The 24910-nt window shown below is 40.4% G+C and overlaps 1 protein-coding gene across 4 annotated transcripts in view; it reads left to right on the top strand.

Moving 5' to 3' along the window:
• The window catches only part of LOC119741030 (calcium-independent protein kinase C-like), a 77524-nt gene extending 56136 nt beyond the window's left edge, over window positions 1-21388 (top strand). The window contains exons 8-16 of one of the 4 annotated variants that reach the window (XM_038216621.1): window positions 267-375; window positions 1995-2036; window positions 8070-8275; window positions 9504-9677; window positions 11878-12032; window positions 13435-13573; window positions 14938-15126; window positions 16734-16880; window positions 17745-21388. In XM_038216621.1, coding sequence (XP_038072549.1) covers window positions 267-375; window positions 1995-2036; window positions 8070-8275; window positions 9504-9677; window positions 11878-12032; window positions 13435-13573; window positions 14938-15126; window positions 16734-16880; window positions 17745-17918 — 1335 coding nt within the window. In that variant the 3' untranslated portion in view covers window positions 17919-21388. The remainder of the gene's footprint in view (window positions 1-266; window positions 376-1994; window positions 2037-8069; window positions 8276-9503; window positions 9678-11877; window positions 12033-13434; window positions 13574-14937; window positions 15127-16733; window positions 16881-17744) is intronic. The other 3 variants (XM_038216623.1, XM_038216622.1, XM_038216624.1) reach the window with 3 other exon arrangements.
• The last annotated feature ends 3522 nt before the right edge of the window (window positions 21389-24910 follow it).

Genomic DNA, 24910 nt, shown 5'->3' with positions numbered 1-24910 from the left:
GTTTTTTGTTTTCTCCCCACCTTTCCTTTCCCTCGTCTCTTCCCTACCCCCGTGCGTGTGGGTGTTTGTGTGTGTGCGTGTGTCCGACTGGCTACCATGATGCCTATTCGCAAATCTTGTCAACTTTCGGTGTTTTTGGACAATTTTTTTCTTTTCTTTTTTTCTTGTGCATTTTGCTGGAACCCTCCTTGGTTTGTTTGTTTGTTTGTTTTGCGTGTCTTGTGTGTTTGTGTGTTGTTTGCCGACAAATATTATGACCTGCCCAGGCCTCCATCTCGGAATACCCCAAATTGGGTTCCTTGGATGCCTGTGCCTCCTCCTCACGCCCCTCATCCCGGCCCACTTCGCCTCGATCCGCTCCCGCTGAGCTGGCAGGTATGGGTTCAAAATACGCTGTTTTCATTCTAAGTTCAAAATCTTTATTTTATTTTTTTCGTTTCCTTTTTTCTTTGGTGAAATTTTGTTTTGAAACCAATTTTATTTTGCACGTTGGCTGTTGTTCACTGCACCTTGCACAATTTTATGGATTTTTTAAAATTTTATTTATTATATTTTTTGCTTTTGAATGTTTGTCTTACAAAGTGGACTGAGGGCTCATTGCACTGAAAACACGTCGGTTGGATGTTGGTTTTATTTGAACTTAATAATAACGTGGGCGATAAAACTCCCTCCTGTGTCATAGCACTGACATACAGAATGTTTGCTCAAGTTATCTGTGGGGTTTAAGAGAGGCGTAAGTAAATTCTCTCAAAGGACTCGCTGCGATTTCATTAAGGTATTAAGGTAGGGGAAAAGGTATACCCACCATGCTTCACCATGCAGAAAAACACTACAGCTAGAAATCCCAGGTGTTGTACATTGAGATTCCACGGATGTCATGAACACCAAGCTCAGCGGCATTATTTATTCATGTTTTATTTGCTTTGAGCAACCGTTGCCATGGAAATTGCTGGTGTGACTTCAAGAATATTGATTCTTTTTGGGGGGGGGGGGCTCGCGAAAAACCGCGAGCTACTTGAATGCAAAGTAGCTTACCTTCAAGGGACTAGAATTTTTTTCCTCGTTCCGAATTCTTATGATTATGACAAACGAGACAAATTTCAAATGATTTGCATTGCTGCATCTGAAGACTTAAAGGTACCCCGGTAGAGTACATCATTTGTCATTTTGTGCATCTTTTCGTTTGAAGCAACAAAAATGCTCAAAATCTAAAGATGGTGCTTAACAACTAACCTGATGAAGTTTCAGCTCAGCGAATGCTATATATGTGGCACTTAACTTATTTTCCCCTCGCACACAGAAAACTTAAGAAAATCTGTATGTCATGTTGCTACAAGGTGGAGGCTGTGGTGTAAAAACTTGATACAGTTCTTCATTGACTTTATAAATGCACAATTGAAAAATCTAAAAATCTGCACTGAAACCAAACAATTTCTGTGACTTTGAGATGTCACTGTTGAGATGCTTCAACGAGCAAAATTAGTACCTGTACATAAATATACCTTTGCTTTATAAAGTGATATTGGGCAAGCTGTGCAAACTACACAATTAAAACACTAGAGCGCTTCTGTTGTCCTTTGTCTTTTTCGGACACACTTTTGCTGTGTACTGGTGTCAGCTTGCCTTCAATCATTTGATAAATCAGCAGGTATATTCTCAGAAAATTTCAAATAAGCCCACAGTAAAGCCACTGCATCTCAAATTGATATCAATTTTTAATTTTTTCATTTGGATTAACTGCAAATTTTGGCCGGTGTGCATGATCGTCATTATTTTAACCGACCCCGGAAGTGGATTTTCAGCACATTCCAAACCCAATTTTTTGTAAAAATTTGCAATTCCTTGCTGCATGGCATGTTGAGTCTCTGTTCCTGCAACTGTGTGGATGCTCTTTGGATTTGAGTTTTGTTTGTTTGTTTGTTTTTTCCCTCGCTTATTTTGATTTTGGTGGCTGCTCATTTGTTTTCATGTCTTGTTTGCATTTTTTTGGTCAGGTGTTCCCAAGCTTGTTATTGTTAGCAACGACTTGAATGCAGGTGAATTTTGTTTGTTTTCATTTTTTTTTACTTTTAAGGGAGGCATTCATGCTTTTAATGATGCAAAAATGCAAACATGATTGCGGATTTTCATGTTACGCTGTTAACATTAAAAAAAAAATGCACAAGAAACTGGCATGAATATGGTATGTGATTAGCTGAGGAAAAAAAGAAACAATAAACCAATTAGTACATGTACCACATTAATCTGATTCACTGTGCCCTCTGGAGACATGCACACAATAGGGAACAAAAGATTGTATACGTCTCCACAGGCAATTTCTATAGATGAATACGTCTCCACAAGGTTTTCACGAAATAGATATATGGATTTTACTCAAAAACTAGGAATTTCTAAGGTGGGTTGATCCGTCGCAAAAGGAAGAGTTTTAAAAAAGGGATGTAAAGTCCGAATTTCAGCCAAGGAAATTAATTCAGGTTAAAATAAGAGCATTTTGAAACTACACTTTCAAACTCATAAACTTTACTGCACGAGAACGAAGAAAGGTCTCCACAAGGATACAAATTTCAGTACGTGTATGTGAGTATTACATTGTGTTTATTCACTGAAGAATCAATAAAACCATAGAGTGCTTGGGCGGTTTCGGGCGCTATTAGTACCGTTACAGTGCGTAACGGGCAGGATGGTTTTTGGGGCGCTACAGTCACTAAAGGGTTAATTAACATTTTTTCTTTAAATTCATTTTCATTTGGGAAAGTGTCGGCACTTCTGGTTTTCAAACAAGTTTCATACGGGTGTTACTGTCTGTGAGTGTCACATTGTTGTTGCGTGTCACATTGTTGTTGCTGATACTTTCAGCATAACAATGTTTGTGTTCATTCAGAGTTGAAATTACATGTACTAAGGATGTGACGTGAATACGTTTTAACGAAAATCTGTTTACAAATTTTCCAAAACATTTAAACAAAACCCAAATTCAAAAAAAACGGACCTACATTCACACACGATCTTCCTTTGAGATATACATAGCAGAAATAATTGACTATGTTTTCAATTCCCATTTAGTTTGAAAAACCCTAGAAGCACTGTGTACTTGATGACATTTCGGGTACACGTACCGGTACATGCAGTTAACTTTTTACGTTTTCAATGCCTGCCCGCTAAGTATTGTGTCAATCATTGTTGATCATGTCAATCACGTTGGTCTGCATAATGGGCAGACGTCAGTCTTTGTGAAACAGCTAAAACGTTTAACGTTTTAAACGGTTCTTAAAATATTTGCTAAATGACTACAAAATTAAATGCAGAGTCACATCCTTAACATGTACGGATGTCAACAACAAAGTGAAAGGCAACAATATGAGGCAATTGTTATGTAGTACAATACTACATGAATTGAAATTACACTCCTAAGTTATGTAATTGACATGTTTATCATGCATTACACATACCTAGAACATGCCAGTTTCTGCTTCCAAAAAAAAAAAAACTCTCACCTGATGTACTTTTTTTTTTGTTTTTCAAATTTAACAGCTTAACCCTTTCAGTTGAATTTATCTTTTTTCTCCATGGCAAAGGCTGCCGGTGTGCATGCGCGCGCCTACCTAGCATGTTACGAAATCTGTTATTTGTAAATGTTGCTTGAGGAATGTTTTAATTATTGCAGAGCATGATTCCATCTTTGCTCGGGGAAAATTGATAATTGGACACTAACGATGTTACCCACAAAGAGGAAACCACTGCACTGGCACGGTACAGGGTGGATAAAAAAAAATGAAATTGAGATATTGCTAATTTGAACTGAGGCAGGGCACATGTGAATCAAAGGGAGATATCCTCTGTTAGGGTTGAATCTCCTCTTTAAAATAACACCCTGATCATGTTATTACATTCACGGTTGACTGAGCAGTGACCAATTTTATGAAAGGGTCTTTTCCTGGTGAAATCTCTTCTTTTTTTCCCCCACCTGCATGGGCGTCGCCAGGATTTTTTCTAGAGGGGGGCAAAACATATTTTTGCCCCCCCCCCCCCACCCCATTAAATTTACACCACTATGACTTCGCGCCTCTTTTTCTTTTCTTTTTTCTCTTTTTCTTTTCTTCCTTTTTTTTTTTTTCTTCTTTTTTTCCCAAGTGCCCCCCCTTGCCCCCCCCTCGCGACGCCCATGCCCACCTGCCTTGATTGGCAACCATAGCCTTTCACTCTGTGACAAATGGCACCACAAAAACCACAATTGAAAAGTGGCGCAATTCTCTAAATAGACCCTTTCATAAAATTGGTCACTGCTCAGTCAACCATGAATGTAATGACATGACCAGGGTGTCATTTTAAAAGAGGAGATTCAACCCCAACAGAGGATATCTCCCTTTGATTCACATGTGCCCTACTTCTGTTCCAATTAGCAATAATATCTCAGTTTCAGGTTTTTTTATCCGCCCTGTATAATTATATTTACATAGAACCAGGCAATGATTCTTAAAGTCTGCAATATCTATTTATAAAAAACTAAAAAAAGTTGCAAGGATTTTTTGGAAAGCGTTATCGAAAGGCTGTCATGAACATGAAATCTGCAATGCATCACGCGTCTGATAAGCCTTACTGCATTTGCACATGTATTTCTTCTCCAAAACGCTGGCTTCTGTCTTCACCCTTCTTGTCAGTGTTTTGTCTGCATATCTGTCCTCTGGTGTTTGACTCTGTTTGTCTCACTGTATGGCCTTCACCACATCACCATTATCTTGTTGAGGGTTGGTTATGCGGTTTGAGTAAATCTGCTCCAGTTTAGTATGCATACATGGATGTGTACCGGTACATTTCATCGTTTTTCCCCCACATTGAAGCCCTGTTCATACTCTGCGCGAAAGCGTAAGTGAACGCGAATTTGTGACGTCATGACAAGTATTCACGCTGCGAATTTAGTAAAAAGTTGAACACATTTCAACTCTGGCGAATTTCGCAGGGAATGTTTCATGACGTCAAATTCGCTTCGCATTCGCATGAAGTATGAACCGGGCTTGAGGTTGTGTTCTCTGTGCTGATTTCTGAGTTTCATCCTGAAAACTGGATTCCTTATAAAATTCTAAACCGCTGTTTTTCCAGCGATACAAAAGTTATTCGCTTTTGAATGAGACATCGACCAAACAAAAATCGGCCATGTTTAGTTACTGAAATATTACTGTACAGTTTTGAATTATATGCTGCTCCGTTCATGTGGGGTAGGGTGGTTTCGGCCCCACAATCAGAATCTATAGTGTATGGACCGGGAACCAGTCTGCTCGTACAAGGGGATCCGTCTGTGCCCAAAGCAATTTTTTTTTATTCAGAGGTTTGCAGATGTCAGAAAAAAAGGGGAAAAAAAGGAGGGTTTTTGGGTTGGAATAAATCATACAAGTTGAAAATGTGATAACAGGAAAACAAGAATTGAATTTGTTGAAGAGCACGGGGAACCCAACTTTAAAAAGCCCCTGGCATTTTGTATTGGATGGATTCACTCCTCAATCCTCTCAGACCCTCTCGCTCCCAAAGCTATTAATAATTGACCTATCGCGGTAGAATCGCGTTAGAATCGCGTCAACGCAGCTTGTAAAATATTGTCCAATTACATGATATACACATGGACGCGGAATGTGCAACATCTGAGACAAACAAAACTTAGCGTACCAAAATTCCATAGGGCTGTCTAAGGGGCGTGGCTAAATTGCAAACGGCGATAGGTCAATTGAAAACAGAACAAAACCTTTGCTGATTGCATTTTTTAAATTTGCGTAATCCATAAACATATTGGTTCAAATAAAACTTAAATTGTACCATGGATGTAAAGTTCCATTCAACCCTATCCTGTTCCACAAATACACCCATTTTCCCCCCATGACCTACCCTCTAGTAGTTTGTGTATCACTTGTATTCACGCATTGTAAAACACGGGTGCTTGTGGTGTCATCACTGCTTAACACTTTCAAATGGTGACTGGGTGGGGTGGGGACTTTGGGAGGGAGGGGGGCTGGTGTTTTGTTCCACCCTCCCCCCCCCCACCTCCATTTCATATCACTGCATGAGTAATGAATACGTGTAATCTTGTTGCACAGGTTGGCATACACAAATAATGTTACACTTTTTTGCATTCCTGTGATTATGAGAAATAAAATGCTGAAGAAAGACAATTTTGCATGTGCTGCATTAACAGGCCTTTGCACACCTTTCAAACCTGGGAAGGGTTGGATCCATAGATGTCTAAACCTGAAGGTTTTTGATATTCCAACGTTTCCTAGTTGGATTGGAAATCGGGGTTGAAAAATTAACTGGGGTGGAAAATCTCAATTCAATTTGATCTTTAAAAAAAAAAAAAAAAAAAAAAACACCACATTTTTTAGCCCATATTGAATATGGACGGGGTCCTTAAAAAAGGGTTGGTTATGACGTTTCTGAAACGGCCTTATGTCACACACTGATCGAAATGCAAAAAGAAAAGTTTATTTGCAAAACAAATCTACCTTAGTACACTAACGTTGTACCATTTTGATCAGTTGTTGACACCTTTATTTGTTTTTTTTCCCTTTCTTATTTAAAACCTATTCCCTGGCCCTTTTGGTATAAATTTATTATTATACAATAACTGTTCAATGAGCTGTAGAAAACAAAGGGCTAAATACAAGAAAATACATGGATTTGTAAGTTTGGGCTTTTTAACTATGTTTTCATAACTATCAATAGTTCTGACATCTTTTTTACAAAAAGTTTGAATTCAGTAATAATTGGAATTGTCTAAGTTGGTTTTGTGAAAATTGTATGAAAATAAACTTTTTTTATGAATCTCTATCCAAAAAAAAAAAAAAAACACCTCAATTTTTAGCCATATAATAAACCAAAATTGGTGCTCATATTACGGGGCCGTATCATTAGTCCGACGTCTCATAAGTCCGAAAGTTCGGATTTATGAGGCGTCGGAGCTATGAGGCGTCGGACTTATGCGGCGTCGGACCTATGAAGCGAAACAAATAAATTGTATGCCTCATAAGTCCGACGCCTTATAAGTCCAAAATATGAGGCGTCGGACCTATGAGGCGTCGGACTTATGAGCGGACCCCCCATGTTACTACCCCAGGATAACTTTTACCAGAAGAAGCTTACTTTTTATAAGTTTGGGGATATCATTATTGGGATATTCGGTTTTGCTCCTCAAGACATAACTTTACACAATGTATGTGTTATGAGCACTGTACACTCGGTGCTTTATGGAAAGTTGCAAAAAAAGAAATTATGAATTCACAAGCTTGCTGGGGTGGGACTGGAACCCATAACCTTTTGCTGTTGATGAAGGTCGTAAAGCAACAAAATGCAACTAACCATTTGAATATGCTTCAATGGAGATACTAACCGTTGCAGCATGTTTGCTTTTTTTGTATTCTAATGCACAGCATCTGTTTCAGACTAGGGTTCCAGAGTCGTGCAGAACTAAATTATTCTTAAGATTTTATCTGAAAAGTTAGATTTTGAAACAGATAGGAGAGAATTTTCATAAGATGGAATTTGTGTTGGGGTGATGCAAATTCAATATTGGGTTTTTGCCCTCCACTGACATATTTCATAAACACTGTGTATACTCAGTGTTGTCCAGAGTGATTGTGAGAAAAATTCACAAATGACTTGGGTGGGACTCGAACCCATGACCTCCGGCTTACTAGTGCAGATGTCTTACCACCCTACCACCAAGCTTGCCAGGTACGGCTGACTGGTTCTAATCTGATATAGCAGCGGGTACCGCAACCGAGCTACATGTATTCATAAGATGGAATTTGTGCGGGTGATGATAGACTTTGCTGGAGTATCAACTTTTGCAGTCATTCAGAATAGCTGCAGAATCTACTCAATGGAAAATTAACACATAAAGTTCACTTGTTTAATAGAAAACAAAATCTATTAGACTCTACCCGAGTCACTCCTAATACTATTTGGTAAAGCCTGACTCTAGAACCAGGTCTGAAACGGATGTTACTTATTGTATATAGACGTAGTTTCGGGCAGCAGTCTTTTTTCGAACATGAATATTCATTGGTCTGACCTCCACCAATCAGGCATCACCAAAATCCACGACCTGACAGCAGCTACGGACAAGCTCTCGATGGAGATTGATGACAGCAAGTTGGGCGTGTCCCACCTGGGCTCTTCCGTCCTGCGGACCCCCTCCCTCAAGGAGGAGCTGGAGCGGATACCCAAGCGCAAGTTCAACCTGGAAGACTTCAACTTCATCAAGGTCCTAGGGAAGGGCAGCTTTGGCAAGGTGGGTTGGCCAGGAAAAATGATGGGACAAAATATTTTGCTATCTATTAAGATTTCATTTTCCTTTCTTTTTCTATTCCTATGCTGTAGATATTAGCACTTTTTGATACATGGCATAAAAGTATAGATTTAATCGGGCAAAAGCCCCTTCCTTCCAATCACAAGAAAACTAGTGTGAGTACATGTACACAATAGTCTCTGGCTGTGTTGCAAGAAATCTTGCATGAAAGTCTTGCATGAAATCGATCAAAATGATCCCTGCCAGAGCTTGAAAATGCGATGCCGCAAAATACGACACTGATGGCACATATAGAACACCATACTTTTGGTCAATTTTTGGGACAGACAGACCGACCGACCACCAAGAGACCTGTAGAAGCTCCTGCCAGAGCTTAAAAACTGAAACAAAAAATCAAAACAAAACAATTTTTTCGTTAGTTTTAGCCATAGAGCTATATTAAATTACTAGAGCGTTGACTCATGTACAAAGAGATGCCTGCTGGGCACATCCATATTTTTGCACAAACCTTTGTAAAACTCAAAATTTTGTACGGCTTTTGTACGGCTATTTGCATATCTGCGTTTGTATTCTGTACAGGTGCGTTACCGAAATTGATACGCCTAAAACTGAAACATTTTCAGTTTCATTTTGCTCTGTGCAAACAGCGCAACGTGTGCGCATATCTGTTGCAGATGCTTTTTGCCGTGATGTTTTTTTAACCGTCATGATGTGCTTAAGTTGTTTGCGTATGTTCTACTTGCGCGAAATGTAGAGTACACTATTAAAATTCAATCCATTTCATTGTGTTCCACAAAGACGCCCATGAGTTCAAAATGTCTGCACCCAAAACAGCTTCAAAGCGTCTCCGCCCGCAAGAATAAGGAGTAAGCGCTCTAGTAATTTAATTTAGCTCTATGGCTTTAGCGTATTTGCATTTTTTTGGTATAATAATCAAACCAGAAAAGGCAATGGAGACGACTGTAGTCTACTCGTTCCCTTTCCTTCGTAATTATTTAAAAATTAATAGAAAGAAGGAGTAAGCTTTTCCTGTCAGAAATGCCATCTGGTCAGACAGCCCTTTCTAATTTTGGCACAACCCTTCCCCCCCCCCCAAAACAAATCAACTCCCTCCCCCTCCCCCCCCCCAAAAAAAAATGACATTGGCTTCTGGATCTGCCAGTGAATCAATCCAATTTGCTCATGTTACAGTTATTATTTGTTTATGTAGGTGATGCTCGCGGAGAAGAAGAACAGCGAAGAGGTGTACGCGGTGAAAGTACTGAAGAAGCATGCCATCATACAGGACGATGACGTGGAATGCACCATGACAGAGAAGCGAGTACTGGTTCTAGCCAACAGACACCCCTTCCTGACCTCTCTACATTCCTGCTTCCAAACTGTGGTAAGTGCAGGACCATCGACAGATGGTGTGCGACCTGGGGGAGGCAGGGATGTTGTCGAGTCCATCACAAGTCCAGTCACAAGTCAATCACAAGTAAATACCAAGTCCAGTCACAAGTCCAGTCACAAGTAAATCATAAGTCCATCACAAGCCCAGTCACGGGTAAATCACCAGTCCATCACAAGTCCAGTCCCAAGTAAATCACAAGTCCGCTCAGTCACAAGTCCAGTCACAAGTAAATCATAAGTCCATCACAAGCCCAGTCACAAGTAAATCACAAGTCCAGTCACAAGTCCAGTCACAAGTAAATCATAAGTCCATCACAAGCCCAGTCAAAAGTAAATCACAAGTCCAGTCACAAGTAAATCATAAGTCCATCACAAGCCCAGTCACAGGTAAATTACAAGTCCATTCACAAGTCCAGTCACAAGTAACTCACAAAACCGTCATAAGTCCAGTCACAAGTACATCATAAGTCTTTCACAAGTCCAGTCACTGGTAACAGTGGATGAACACTAACAAAGGAATGCCTTTGTCAAAGCTCATATGAATAGCTTGTGAGTTGAATTGGGACTGCAGGACTTGTGATGGACTTGCAGGGACTTGTGATGGACTCAACTCCATCCCTGGGTGTAAGGGGGGGGGAGAGAGGTCTAAGCCTTGGCTGTGTCTCCAACCTGTGTTTCAAAAAAGACTTCAGCTTCAAGACATTTTAGGCCTTCTGACTTGGGAATATCAGGCTCAATTTCGGTCCTTCTAGAAATTTGGGGTCCACTTTTTTTTCCTGTCCCTGTTACATCTGCAATCTATGAATTTATCATTCTGATGCACTCCTTAATGCAGGCGTCTTCCAAGAGTGATTACGAATAGCAAACTACCTACCCAACAAACAAAATATTGTTTGAGGTCATTCTTAAGGCCAAAAAAAAAAAGTCTCCGGTTTCTGGTATGGAGCTTGCCCAAAAAGTGGTGCGGCGACGCGGCGTTTTTTTTTTTTACCTGATTTTTTTGCTTCAAATGTTGGCTGATGACTGCAAATTGTGCCCGACTAAACTTAGTGCAAATATATGGGAGTCCAGAGAGGCCACATAAAGCTTATTCTCGACCATAACCCAATCTAAAAACACGTTAAAATTGTGCAGCAGCAGGATTCCAGTCAAACCAGTGAGTTTGGCGGTTTTGAGACATCATCTTTCATTGAAAAAAAAACTTTTTCATTTTGCCGATGCGCATGGCTACGGCGACGCGCACGCATACCAGAAACCGGAGACTTTTTTTTTGGCCTAATGATACTAAAACTGAAAAGTATCCAGGTATCAAGGACAGAACGAATTTCTCATTTTGGACCCGAAATTTATAGAAGGAGCCATATGGGTACATTTTCTGCATAGACACAGATGGTGCTATAATATGTAGGTGTTGCGGACAAAAGCTTTTCTGAGACCTTTGAGATCTCTCATTTTTAAGCAACTCAAATTTTCTCCAAAACAATGTTGAAGAACTTGTATAAAAAGGGTTTCATTATTCATTGAAAGTAAACAAATATGTATATACTTTGAGTGAACATTTGTCTTCATGTAAAAACCTTTTTAGGGTTCAGAATCTCACTGACACCTTGTCAAGAGACCTCTTGATGATCCGTTTAATGTTTATATTTTAAATCCTACTTTGACTTGAAAACAGTCAGACTGTTTTAACTCTTCAAAGGCGCACGCCTATTTCTGTAACCCTATTGGTCGAAAGAAGCCCGGAGTGTGTACCTACTACCTAACTGCGACTCATGCAAGCCTGGTACCACCTCAGAAAATGGCCGTCACCGAATTAGTCTATATTAGCAAGGAGAGAATTTTGCAGGCCATGAAATACTAAACAAAAAGCTTGAAAATCCCTGTGTAGAGTCCTAAATGTTACTGCCTCTTCAAAAGCCAGCAGAGTGAGTGTTGTTTTTTGAGAGTACAGGATTTGAAGGTGTGATAAAAAATTCACACGCGACATTTCTGGAATTTGCCTCCCACTTTTTACTCAGTAATCCAGCATTACCCTTTCAAGCTTCACACCTGTAGATTTTTTTATTTTTATATATTTTTTTTAAATCATGAAGAACCAACGGTCCACCAGATGTAAATTTTTTGTTGTTGTTTTTTAAATCCACATCACAGCAGTCACTAATTTTTAACTATATCATTGTTTGGAATTGCAGGACCGACTGTACTTTGTCATGGAATATGTCAACGGTGGGGACCTGATGTTCCAAATCCAGAGGGCCAGGAAGTTCAACGAACCCCGAGCGAAATTCTACGCAGCTGAAGTAATCCTTGCACTACAATTCCTGCACCGGCACGGTGTTATATATAGGTCAGTCCCGACTGGTTTGGGTTCGTTTCTCACCGTGCGCGTGACCAAGTTTGATTGGGGGACCGTGGTCACCTGACCAAAAGTCATGAACCAATCGGGGCCGCAGTTTGGTGGCCCTTGATCTGGGGCATGTTTCTGACGTCACAGCCATGTCGTGAAACATGTTTCCAGTGCACCGTGAAAAATGCCTGCCCCACTTTTTGTGACGACTCTTTGTGTGGTGAGCAGACCATCATGACTGCGATAGGAAGACGAATATTTTAGTCAATTTTACAGGATTTACAAGCAACAGTTGGGCAGTTACTTTTCCAGTATTTTCCCTAAGCAAAGTACTAATTGTTATGTATCAAATACCCAACCGACTGTTTACATCCTTTTGTGGTAACAACGTAACATCGTCTGCTATTTAACGGTACCCGTTGCTAAATGTACATCAGATTCGATCCAGCCAACCGATCCCGTTAGCTCGCTGGTCGAGTGGTAAGACGTCTGCACTAGATAGCAGAAGGTCGTGGGTTCGAGTCCCACCCGAGTGATTTTTTTCCAACTTTCTCTCAGGAGGCAACGCACTGAGTATACAGTTTTATACATCAGTGTCGGTGAAGGGCAATACCTTATATTGATTTGCTATTGACTTGTTTACCTTTCTGCCATCTTGAAATGTAAGTGAATCGATCGCAAGTCTCGGTTCAAATTTTGGTCGGAACAATGACGTCATTTCAGTGTAACTGAAGCGCCAGAAACATGTTTACGGTCACGGCGCCAAAACGCGGCCCAAGCAACGCCCACTGTTTCGTTAACAGGGTGGAAGTATTTAGCTTGAGTCAATTCGATTCACAAATATTTGAACACTATACCATAAATAAACACAAGAGAGAAAGTCATTTTTGGGCTTTTTTAATTTTACATTCGGACTACTACATGTGGTGACACCACATTTGACTCTTAATGAAAATAAAAAGGGGGTGCCAACTGATCGCCATCCAACTAATGGAGACACTGATGAAACCACGTATGTGTGTGTATACATGTACATTATTGGCAAACATACTATATGTGACGTGAACAAAAACGGCGTAAGTCATTGCAAATATTTTTTGCAAAGTTTTGCTTTTATTTTTGGGGCTCGAGTCTTATTAGCCTTCCTCGAGTCGAGTCGAGTCAATCTGATGAGGGACTCGAGTCGAATCGAGTCATTTGCTCGCAGTGACTCGAGTCGAGTCGAGTCATTTACCCGTCGGGAGTCAAGTCGAGTCACCAGAAATTGTGACTCGAGTCAGACTCGACTCAAGTCATTGACTCGAGTCATTACAACTCTGATATTTGATAAAAATATAAAGGCAAGTACATGAAGATGAAGCGTTCAATGTTCAGCCTTGGCTTTCTTTTCTGTGCATCGCAGAGATTTAAAATTAGACAACATCTTGTTAGACATGGAGGGCCATTGTAAGCTTGCCGACTTTGGTATGTGCAAGGAGGGCATCATGAACGGGAGAACAACGGCAACATTCTGCGGCACACCGGACTACATTGCACCAGAGGTAATATGGAGTCATGGCTTTGGCTGTGGCTGTGTCAGTAACACACGGGTCTAATGGGAGTGGATGCAGCCGCTTCCATCGGTGCGTGTGTAATTGCTAGCTGTAGCCAACGGTATGTGGACTCATGGCTTTGGCTATGGCTGTGTCGGTAACACACGGGTCTAGTGGAAGTGGATGCAGCCGCTTCCATAGGTGCGTGTGTAATTGCTAGCCGTAGCCAACGGTATGTGGAGTCATGGCTTTGGCTGTGGCTGTGTCGGTAACACACGGGTCTAATGGAAGTTGATGCAGCCGCTTCCATAGGTGCGTGTGTAATTGCTAGCCGTATCCAAGTAATTTGGTCACAGCCACAAAAAGGCTTGGCTTAGCTGATCTCTACGTCTGTTAAGCAGATTCCCAATGTGATTGGCCAGTTCAACATAGGAGTGTACATTATTTTTAAATATTGGATGGATTTGAGGGGGATACAAGAGTGTATTGCACGAGCTAGACGAGTTGCAATATTGTTATAGTGAGTGCAGTATATTTTTGTATCCCCCGAAAAAAAGCCATACAATATTATTATTATTATTTATATTAGGCTGACTAGCTTGATCCGCAAGAACTTAATTTTAGGACACTGCCTTTATTTCTCGAATTTCGTCGAATTATCGCGCTGCTCAAAGCTGCCATAGTGGCTGTTGACAACAGTGCTCGTGTACCTTGCTAGTGCTGTCCGCTGCATCCACGTGCTGCGCACTACGCTCTGTTGACTGCTTGACTGTGACTTTCTGCGCTCTGGATTGTGCGGGAACCAGCGAAAATGCCCGGATGAATGCAATAATAATAATAATATTGCAGTCATCCGGGTACTTTTTACAAAAGCATACGTATATACGTACACTGATTTATTTTTACCACTGGAAGCCTGATACTAATAATAATGGTGTATAATATCTGACTTGCTCTACAAGGTGTCTCCCCCCCCCAAAAAAAAGGTAACCCACAAACGAAGGGATAATTTGATCAAGCTATGAACTTCATGGCTATTATTATGGTTTTATCATAAACTAGGGGCAGTGAGCTTTCCAATGATATCTTGATTGCATTTATCTGCGAGTAGAGTTGGTTGAATTCTCTCCTGTGCAACAAGGGTTCTCCAGTTTTCCTTTCATTTGCTTTCAACACTTTCGATCTGGCTGTGCTCCGTGGTCAGACATGGGTCGTACGGCAGCAGCCTAAGGTACCTTTACATGCCAGCGGCTCGACCACGTTGTAGCTGCATCCCTTCACAATTCAGCTTCTGCTGCGAGTAAGGATGATAACCACCCCCTCCCCCCCCCCACCAGTAAGTAATTGAAGTCCTTTTCTGTTTTGTTTTTCAGATTCTACATGAGCTAGACTACGGACCGTCAGTGGACTGGTGGGCCCTGGGTGTTCTGATGTACGAGATGATGGCAGGTCAACCGCCCTTTGAGGCTGATAACGAGGACGATCTCTTTGACTCTATCCTGCATGACGATGTACTCTACCCTGTCTGGCTCAGCAAGGAAGCAACGTCCATTCTCAAAGCTGTGAGTTGCTGGTTTGATTTTCTTTGTTACATTATTTTGTAGATTAGCGGTACAAATCATGAAGTTTCGACTGTGGATCAGTATACAAATATTGAGTGGCTCAGAGTGGAATGGGAGGAATATTATCGCAAGGTAAAATCTGGACTTTTCCAGTTCATGTGGCGAAGCCGAGTGAACTGGAAAAGTCCAGATTTTACCGAGCGATAATATTCCTCCCATTCCACAATTTAAAGCCACTCAATATTTGTTTTATTTTACTGACATATAGATCCTTGTCATTTGATATATTTGAATTTCTATTTCAATACAAAATTGGTTGAAAATGAGTTTCTCTCTTCCAAACCACCCCTTCACGAAAATGTTTGAACCCAACTCTGTAGCGCTGGCTCTTTGGAACAATACGCGCAACGCTGAATGCGTACACCAGCATGCATTTGCACACAAATACCGCGTCATGGAACAAGGATGATCCTAACTGTCCCATGGGCGAATGGGACTTTTTGAGCCCCGGCGTGAAGGGGAGCAATAACGAATGTCACGTGATGTGAGTTCCACCAATCAAATGACAAGGATCTGTATGTCAGTTATACAAAGTGTCATATTCGACAAAGGCACCAGTCAAATTAGCAGTTCTCCCCAATAGTTATAACTTTCACTATTTCAGCACTCGAGCATCTGTTAGGGCCTGTCACAATTCAAATCTGGGACGAGTTCCGGACAAGTTGCGGACATTGTATCAGGTATAAGTTGCAGGATTCTGAACAACTTCCTCACAATATTCCCGCAATGAAGTTATCAGTATTAGTGAGTCAAGCAGTTGCTAATGAAAAGTTCCCCGGAACATGTCTGGGACAAATGCAGAGCTTCCTCCTGATGAAGTGAATGATTCTACCCGCAACTTGTCCAGAACTCGTCCCGTATATAAATTGAGACAAGCCCTTACCTATATAATTTAACATGCAGGCTATAACTGTAGTAAAACCACGTAGCAGATTTTGTTCTTACTTTGTATTCCTCTTGGTAGTTAAAAAATCAAGGCAAAACGTTTTCATTTTTGGACTAAAAATTCATTTTCATTGGCCTTGAGATTTTGACGTGATGGGTCTTGCTATACTGAGCAGGTTTGTATTTTTGATAAGTGTTGCATATTGCTGCATGGGTGGGGTGGCTTGTGTGTAAGGCGCTCGCAAATCCTGGCCGCGGATCCTGGCCTGGCTGCGGGTCACATGTGAGAAGAGTTGTGCATTGGTTCTCTCCTGTACCACGAGGGTTTTTCTCCAGGCCCTCCGGTCTTCCTCCTTCCGGAAAAATCAAACACTTTCGATCTCAGGCTGTGCTCCGTGGTCATATATGGGCCTTTACATGCCAGCGGCCGGACCACGTTGTAACCGCGTCCTTCGCAATTCAGCATACCAGCTGCGAGTAAGGATGATTAGCCTCCCAAATTATTTAGTAGGGTTTCTAGCCAGAATACCTTAAGAGGGTTAGGGTTCGTTATTGTGTGCGAGTAAGATCATTTGCAGTACAGCTCCATGCAACATTGTACCTGGGTAATTCAACATCGTGACGTTCTCATGAACTCTGCCTGTTCATTCATTGTGTTGTAGTTCATGGAGAAGAACCCTGCTAAGAGACTGGGTTGTGTGGAGAGCCAAGGCGGAGAGAACGCCATCAGGCAGCACGCCTTCTTCTCCAGCATCTCATGGGAGAAACTGGAAGAGCTCAAAGTGGAACCCCCCTTCAAACCTAAGATAGTGAGTATTGGGGTAGACCTTTCAATAGGGCTCGCTCCTTGACGGCCATCTCTGTAGGAGAACTGCAACTGCGTATTTTACGCAATTAAGCACGCATTGCGCAGTGTTGAAAATGTTCCAAACACGTGCGCTTGTTGCTCAAATAAGTTCAAAATACGACGCAGCCGATGCAGGTTATTGCAAGTTGACGCTCAAAATGCAGATGCCTGGGATGGTCCGTAGGAAATGACGTCACTTGAACAAGACCTATACCCAAGACACCAGGTGATTGGCAGCAATGTCATTCAAGAGGACACAACTCTCCCTATGTCACTATCCAATATGTGATTGTTATTGTATGTGACCTAAATGTGAATAGTTGCACAGTATTTTATGAGAAACATCATATGATGCAGCGGTATGGGCATGAACCCTAGCCTAGGTAAGCACTAGGCTAGGGGTGTGCATGGGATCGGGTACCCAAGTACCCGACCACTGATGTCAGGAACCGGTTCCAGATTATGGGATCGGGTACCCATAACCAACTTTACAAATTACTTAGTAACTTGTCAGACAATGGAAACAAAAGATTTTGAATGCCATTTGTGGAGAATTTTCAAAATGAAAACAGATTTCACATTAATGTGCATTTTAACATACGTGACAGATGACGCTCGCAAAAGTTGCAGTTTACACCGTAAAGCTAAAAAGCCCTTCAAACAACTTCCAAGAGTTGAATTTTGGGGCTGGGTTTCTTTTATGGGTACCAGTGTTTTACTTCAATAGGGTTCCAGTTGCTGTGATCCGTAAATGCACACCACTACATTAGGCACATATCAAATAAACTTGAACTAATTTTTGCCCCTGACTTGATTGCATCTGCAGAAAACGAAAAAGGACGTCAACAATTTTGACGCCGACTTCACGCGGGAGGAGCCCAAGCTGACGCCCATCACGGCCAACATCGTCAAGTCCATCAACCAGAACGAATTCACCGGCTTCACCTACACACGGCCGGACCTGGACCGGCAGCAGCAGACCACCACGGACATCGATTGATCACGGTATGGGGGAGCGTGGTCTGGGTCACTTTAATAGCTTCTTTAACAGCAACAACAAAAAGGCTTGAAAGACGTCATTAGTCTTTAGGAATTGAGATTTCAAAACAGATTTGCATTCTTTTCTCCGATTCGAGTTGAGAGTTTTAGATATCTCTAGTTCAGGGAGTACTGCCTAAGCGCTACAAGAGCGGGCGGTCTGAGACAGACTGATCTCAGTTTCTCGGCAGAAGGAAAGAAGAGTGTCGCCTTCAGTGAGGAAGTACTTGGGACAATCTTCACCTCTTCTCACTTTCAATGACAGAAAAATACTGCTTTTCCCGTCAGGTTGTCTTCAGCGTCTCATCCGGATCCATTAGTATAACCATGATAATTCTCGGTGAGATGAGAAGCCGACGATTTGCCACACAAAAAACGGAGAAAGTACAAACTCCAAAATGAAACTTAAAGCGCTTATAGTCAGGTAGTAGTTATTGCAAAAACATATCAAAAACAAATTTTGAAAAAAACAATAAAGTAAAAAAAAATTTGAAGGGCAAAATGTAATTGACCTATCGCGGTAGAATCGCGTCAACGCAGCTTGTGAAATGTTGTCCAAGTACATGATATACAAGTGGACACTGAACGCGCAAAATCTGAGACAGCAAAACTTTAATACCGTACAAAAACTCCATAAGGTTGTCTAAGGGGCGTGGCTAACTCGCAAACGGCGATAGGTCAATTGCCCACCAACTTATGACAGAAAGCGATGCGAGTCGCTGATGAAAAAATCACAACCCGGGATGATTTTGTCCGGAACAATTCCAGCGAAATTGATCTAACCACACGGCCATGCATTCCTTATATATTTGCCTGCTCTGTGTTACATTCACATGCATAGGCTGTGGTAATAATTGTATTTACATATGTACCATCATAAAATCCTGGTATACAACAGAAAGCCATTCTGTGATGCTGTGGCCAAGTGACATTCAGGCATTTTGACAAATCAGACATTGTCGCAGTTGTTGGATTTAAGAAATTACGCCACTGACCAAGCGGTTTACTTCTGGTTACAGATTAATATGTTTATTCCGTCACCAGCTTTAGATAAGTCTGAATACACTTTTGGAATGTAGTGTTTCATTGACGAATGGAAAATCTCAGTTACAATAATTGGCAGGACGTGGCGTCACGACATGAAAATCACTATCGCAATACAATATCCCAATCAGATATGTTGAACTTCAGACGGAAGACTGTTTCAGATGCCAGAAGTGCACATTTTAGGACATCTTGTAAAGTGCTGTGAGCAACACATTAATGTTTGAAAAAATGTACCTTGAAAATGAAATGTTGAGTGCAAATACAGCAGCTGGAGCAGTTTGGCAGAGTTGGAAAAACTGGAAACATAAAACCCAACACACTAGTGCTGTATGTGGACAACTTATTAGAATGAACATAATAAATGCATGTATGTCAAACGTCAGCCTTAAGAACTGCAGTAAAAGTTCACGATACCTATCGTATTGCGATCTCGGTATCATGATCGGCAGCGTATCATGGAAAAAGCAGTTATGAAATTCTTGAGCCCACAGTCCCGCACATGTCTATGTACATTACTGCATCGTACCCAGCCAAGCGAGTCCATAGAAGTCAACACAACAGGGATGCTTGTCCCCCTTTCTTGAGTTATTCCAGCGTGTCATCACATAAATCAAAATTGTGATGGCCAGTTAGCAGGCATGCAACTTATCCTCGGATCAAGGCCCAATTTCCCCGTGCTGCTAAGCACACAATTTTCTGCTAACAGAGCCTCCATCTATTTCATGGAGACCGTAAGCAGTAAGCACAGCGAAAGGCACGCTAACCTCAGAGGAAAAAAATGCTTAACTTAGTGGCGTAACAATAAAAAACTCCATGCGCGGACCGTTAGCACATACACGCCGCAAAATAGTGCTTAAGGTTAGCAAATTTTTGTGCTATGATTAGCACCAGAGTTTGCTTAGCGGTAGGCAGCGCTATGAAATTGGCCCCAGGTGATTTCATTGTTTTGTTTAACTTCGCTTGTATTTCATTAAAAACTAAATAACACTACAGAGAGTCTTGTAGAGATTAAAATTTTCATTTTTGGGGGGGGGGGTTCCCCAGTTGCATGCCTGCAGTAAGAAAGGACACTCAGGAAAAAGCTGTACTGTCATCACATGCTCCGATAGTTGTTAAAAAAATGCAAATTTTGAAGAAGAAATAATTGTGAAAAACCACATCTGTGTTACACAGCGTACAAATACTTGGCTGTCATGTTTATGTGGCTAAGTACAGTAACCACTCACCATGTTCATCAGTACACTACTTTCATAATTTGTCGTATAACAAACATCACGTACCGCATGTGTACTAAACATACATTACATGTGCACAGACAATCTATTGTTCCCTATTGTGTGCATGTCTCCAGAGGGCACGGTGTATCAGATCTTGTGTATTGCGCTTCAATAAACGCTGACAATGTTTGTACTCTTTACGGATCAAAGGATTGCAAAAATACATACCGTCATTACATTGACTTAAAATGTAACAATTTTGAGGTGTAAATCCTCAATGGCGAAATTTCAACCTTGTGCTTGGTTGAGACTTAGATATATACCTAACTTTTATCCTGTACGCGTAGAATAACTGTGTGAGATATTCTGTGTAGATAATGTAGATTTTGTTTTTGTTTTTTAGAAACGATACTCTCAGAATGTAGGTTTAAGGTTAGAAACGTCTTGCAATGATATTTTTTTTTTTACAAGGCTTGAAAAAGTCTTCAAAACCACACTGTACAAAAACTATGGCCACTCTGAAACCATGTATATAGTATAAAGGTATTGTTATTAGCGAAAAAGAAAATATGTAAGATTTGTCAGTGTATTATTCTTATTATGACAGTTTAGCTGCAACTCACGATAAAACCTTGTATAAAATAAACTTTTTTTTTTTTTTTTGGTTTTTTTTTTGTAACCGGGGACTACCATTTGTCGGAATGTGCAATCTGCATTACGTGTTAAAAAGTGTTTTTACAGTCGTGAGGAGTGGAGTGGACGAACCGTGTAATCATTGAGAAAAAAAATTGCCGAATCAGAAACGTGCCTGGGATTTTTTTTAGTGAGTATGTGCAATGAATGGTGGCGATAGGTCACATGGTGTAGCAAAAAAAACAGGTCTGAACCCCAAATGTCTTGATTGAATACTCCTAATCCTCACATCGTGGTTCAAGAATGATTATTATTTCAGCGTTATTGGGGGTTGTAGTGGATTCGCTACTGCATTTTATGTCATCTAATTGGTGGGTCCTTAATCACATGTCATTGAATTATTTCAACAGGTGGCATACGCCGCCTTTCGTTCGCGGGTTAGGCCAAAAAAAAAAATATGTCGGTCTCTGGTCAGCGCGCGCGTCGATTTTAATCATGCGCGTCAATCTTTTTTTTTTCAAAAATGTTCCGCGGTAGCTCCAACAGTGCCCTCTATTGCCGCACCACCTCAATTTTTTTTTAACAAAGAGTACCAAGGAATGGGAAATTGTACCAAGGCAAATGATCGAAAGCACCAAGGCAAATTATGGAGGACACCAGTGTACATGAGGACACCAAAAAAGCAAAATAGTACCCCACCTTGTCTGTACAATCCAAGCTTGAAGAAAAAAAAAAAAGCCGCGTCGCTGCGTCAATTCTGGAACTTTGGTCTGACCAGAAACCAAATATTTTTTGGGGGGGGCCTTACTCTCCTGCAAAGCGGGCGACTGGTAGCCAAGCTGCCTCCCAGCAAAGTGGATGAGGCAAAGCCTGTTCTGCCCTAACGCTGTATTACGCATACACAAAGAATTGCTCAATTTATAACAGAACTGTTAAAGAGAAACATTTGTGCTGCCACTGGTGTTAGTGTTTCAAAAGCCAATCGATTTTGTCATCTCTGATCAACTGTCTTTGCTATTGAGTTGACCACTGAAGAGCTGAGTCCATTTGTGAAGATTTGTCCACTGCCTTGCCAGATTCAATATAAGTGACATAATTCCTCTTTGCAAATCGAACGAAATTAAAACAGAAATCACAGGCTGGTGTAAGCTGATGCATATAGAAGTACAATGTCAATGGTGCATTACCATTTTCACTACATAGCAGAAATTTGATCTCTAGTGCCCCGCGACGATCGCATGAAGGATTTGTGTACATCTGTGGAAATACTGGTCTCTTTATTATTAAAACTTGCCATTTCGAAAGTAAGAATTGCCTTAATGACACTGAAATCATAGACTTGGAGTAGAACTCAAAAGCTAGGCAGCTTGTCTAAGTTGCCTAGAGCGTTTAGAATTTGTAATGTGCATTGCAATGCTTAGTTGCTGAGTGTTTCACGGATTCACGTTGGACCTCAGTCAAGGTTGCGGTGAAGTCATTTACAAGCCAAATCTCTAGTTGGTTTACAAGAAACCGGGGATAAACAAGTTGTTGAGTTAGTTTAAAGCAATCTAATCCAAATCTGCAATTTTGTTTCTCGTGCAATCAAGAAGAATATGGAACTGTGGTTTGCACAAAAGATTGAACATGAAAAAAAAAAAAACAGTGTGATGCAGTTTAAAGTTTTGAACGTATTTCAGATCAGTTTTACTTCGATGTCACCGGCGCACTCTGTGATTTTTCATGCACTTGGTGAATTTTGTATCCAAAAAAATAGGGAAAATTGTCCAAGCTTGATGTAAATGTGCATGTAGCTGAAATTGCCGAACTTGCTTATTGGTGGATAGGCTCTTAAAATAAAAGACCCTTGGTACCAGACTTGGCAGTGATGTAGTGTCAGTTTTGTTGGAAGTGTAGGGAAGAAGTGGCTTTTTTAATGGGAGGACCTGATCGGTTTCGAAGGCTGTAAACTGGTCAAACACAAACCTGCTGTGGACTTTCAAAGACTTTTTTTTTCTAGTAAATTAGTATGGTTGTTCAAAAGTAATATGTATTAATGACTTCCGGTGATAATGTGCACCTGATCTGTATGTTACATGCCAGATCGCGTAGATCATGTCCAACGTGACAACTGTCATTTCAAAAAAATTATTTAAAAAAAAAAAACTGAAAAAAGACATTAACCTTTATAATAATGAATCAGATAATCTGAAGACAAACTGAGGCTGTTTTTATTTATTCCGTTACTTTGTCAACCTGAGCTTAGTAAAAGTCTGTTTCAAATTACGTATACCTAGTACTGAAATTTGGAGTTTGTCGGTTGAGACTTTGTGAGAATCATGTGAATCAATCAATCTGATCTTTAAAATTTAAAATTTCACCAAATTACCGAATCATTCTGCAAAACGCACATTCGTTTGGTGTCATAACGTGATTGAAACGATCTCATTTTCCCCCCGTATTTAAGAGAATTGATATGACTCATTTCCATTTTAATATTTTGATGAGGGGTATAAAAATAAATTTGGCAAGTAATTTATTTGAGTAAATAACACAGAGGTTCTGTCTGGGGATGTTACTGAAAAACTGTTGATTCATAAAATTCAGTTCTATTATTTACGCTTTTTCATTGAGCTGTTATTGGAGATGGCTTTTCCTGGTGCCTACCAATTTGTAATATGACAGACTCCAAATGGTTACTCAGATTTGAAGCAAATATGATAGTTTTTGTCAATACTCAGCAGTTGATTTTTTTTCTTTATAATCAGAAATGGTATCAAAAACATACAGCTGTTGAATATTGGGGTTTTTTTGTTCCCCCTCCCCCCCATTTTTATGCCTGCGTATTGGAACACACTGCCATGTGTTTTATTGTTTCTAATGTGTGCTATTGTAGATAGGATAGATTTATTTAATAATCATGTCAGCTTTTGCTTTGGAAATGTATCAATGATGACATTGATACTTGGCAGTATAATTTGAGAGAGAAGAGAATGAAGTGTATGCGTGGGTAAGGCTCCAACTTTTAGTCCCCTTATTTTGCCATGTTTTTTACTGACAAGAAGAACACGTTAAAAAAAGAATTCCTGACATGAAAATAATTCATGTCAACAGCCACATTAAAAAAATTGTTTCATTTTTTTGTTTTGCTCTGATTATATAAGGGCCGTCTAAATTCATATTCGGGACGATTTTTGGACAAGTTGCGGACATTGTATCGGGTATAAGTTACAGGATTCTGAACAACTTTCTCACAAACTTCCCGTGATGAAGTTATCAGTGTTGGTGAGTCAAGCAGTTGCTGATGAGAATTTCCCCAGAACAAGTCCGGCGCAAATGGCAGAGCTTTTTCTGGACAAAGTGAATGATTCCACCCGCAACTTGTCCGGAACTCATCCTGAATATGAAGTGAGACAGACCCCAGTGTTCTTTAGAATTACATCTGGAAATTGAGCTGAAGATTTGTACATTGTTATTTATTTATTGTGCAGTATTAGTCAGGAGGCATTTTTCTTTCTTGAATTTCGCAGTCTTTCTGTGTTGTTTTATTTATTTTATAATGGATTGCCTAATCTCGGACGAAAAATAAAACCCACTTTTTCGTCAGCTTAAGGACATGTGAGACTTGTCATTTCTGAAAGACTTAATTGTCAAAACAGAATGTGCGTAAAAACTTAACTTTTATTTGTGTAGAATTAAACAAAAATCAAATTAGTTAATTTAACTGTGTAGATTCAATTGTATGAATCTTATCACAAATTGTAGGCTGTCTTTTGGAAAATATAAAACCCCTTCCATTCCCCAGTGAAACTACCCCTTTGACATTGATCTATATATTTTGGTTTTGAAATTTTTCAGCTTGTACACTAGTTGTCCACCAAAAACATTGACAAGGCTCGAATCTCCCCTTCCCCAAACTAGCCCAATTTAAAATCTAAATTAAAAAAAACAAAAATGCCGTTTAAATTTTGTAATCAGTGAATGTATTAAACTGTAAACTAAACTGCATGTGTAAATGGTTTGTGATTCATGCGGACCACACACAAAACTTGAAATATGATTCTTAGGTGAATAATGT

Source organism: Patiria miniata, unplaced genomic scaffold (genome assembly GCF_015706575.1).
Source record: "Patiria miniata isolate m_02_andy unplaced genomic scaffold, ASM1570657v1 HiC_scaffold_5, whole genome shotgun sequence".
Taxonomy (NCBI): domain Eukaryota; kingdom Metazoa; phylum Echinodermata; class Asteroidea; order Valvatida; family Asterinidae; genus Patiria; species Patiria miniata.
The sequence above is the reverse complement of the archived record's forward strand: the minus strand, read 5'-3'. Positions and strand labels throughout refer to the sequence as shown.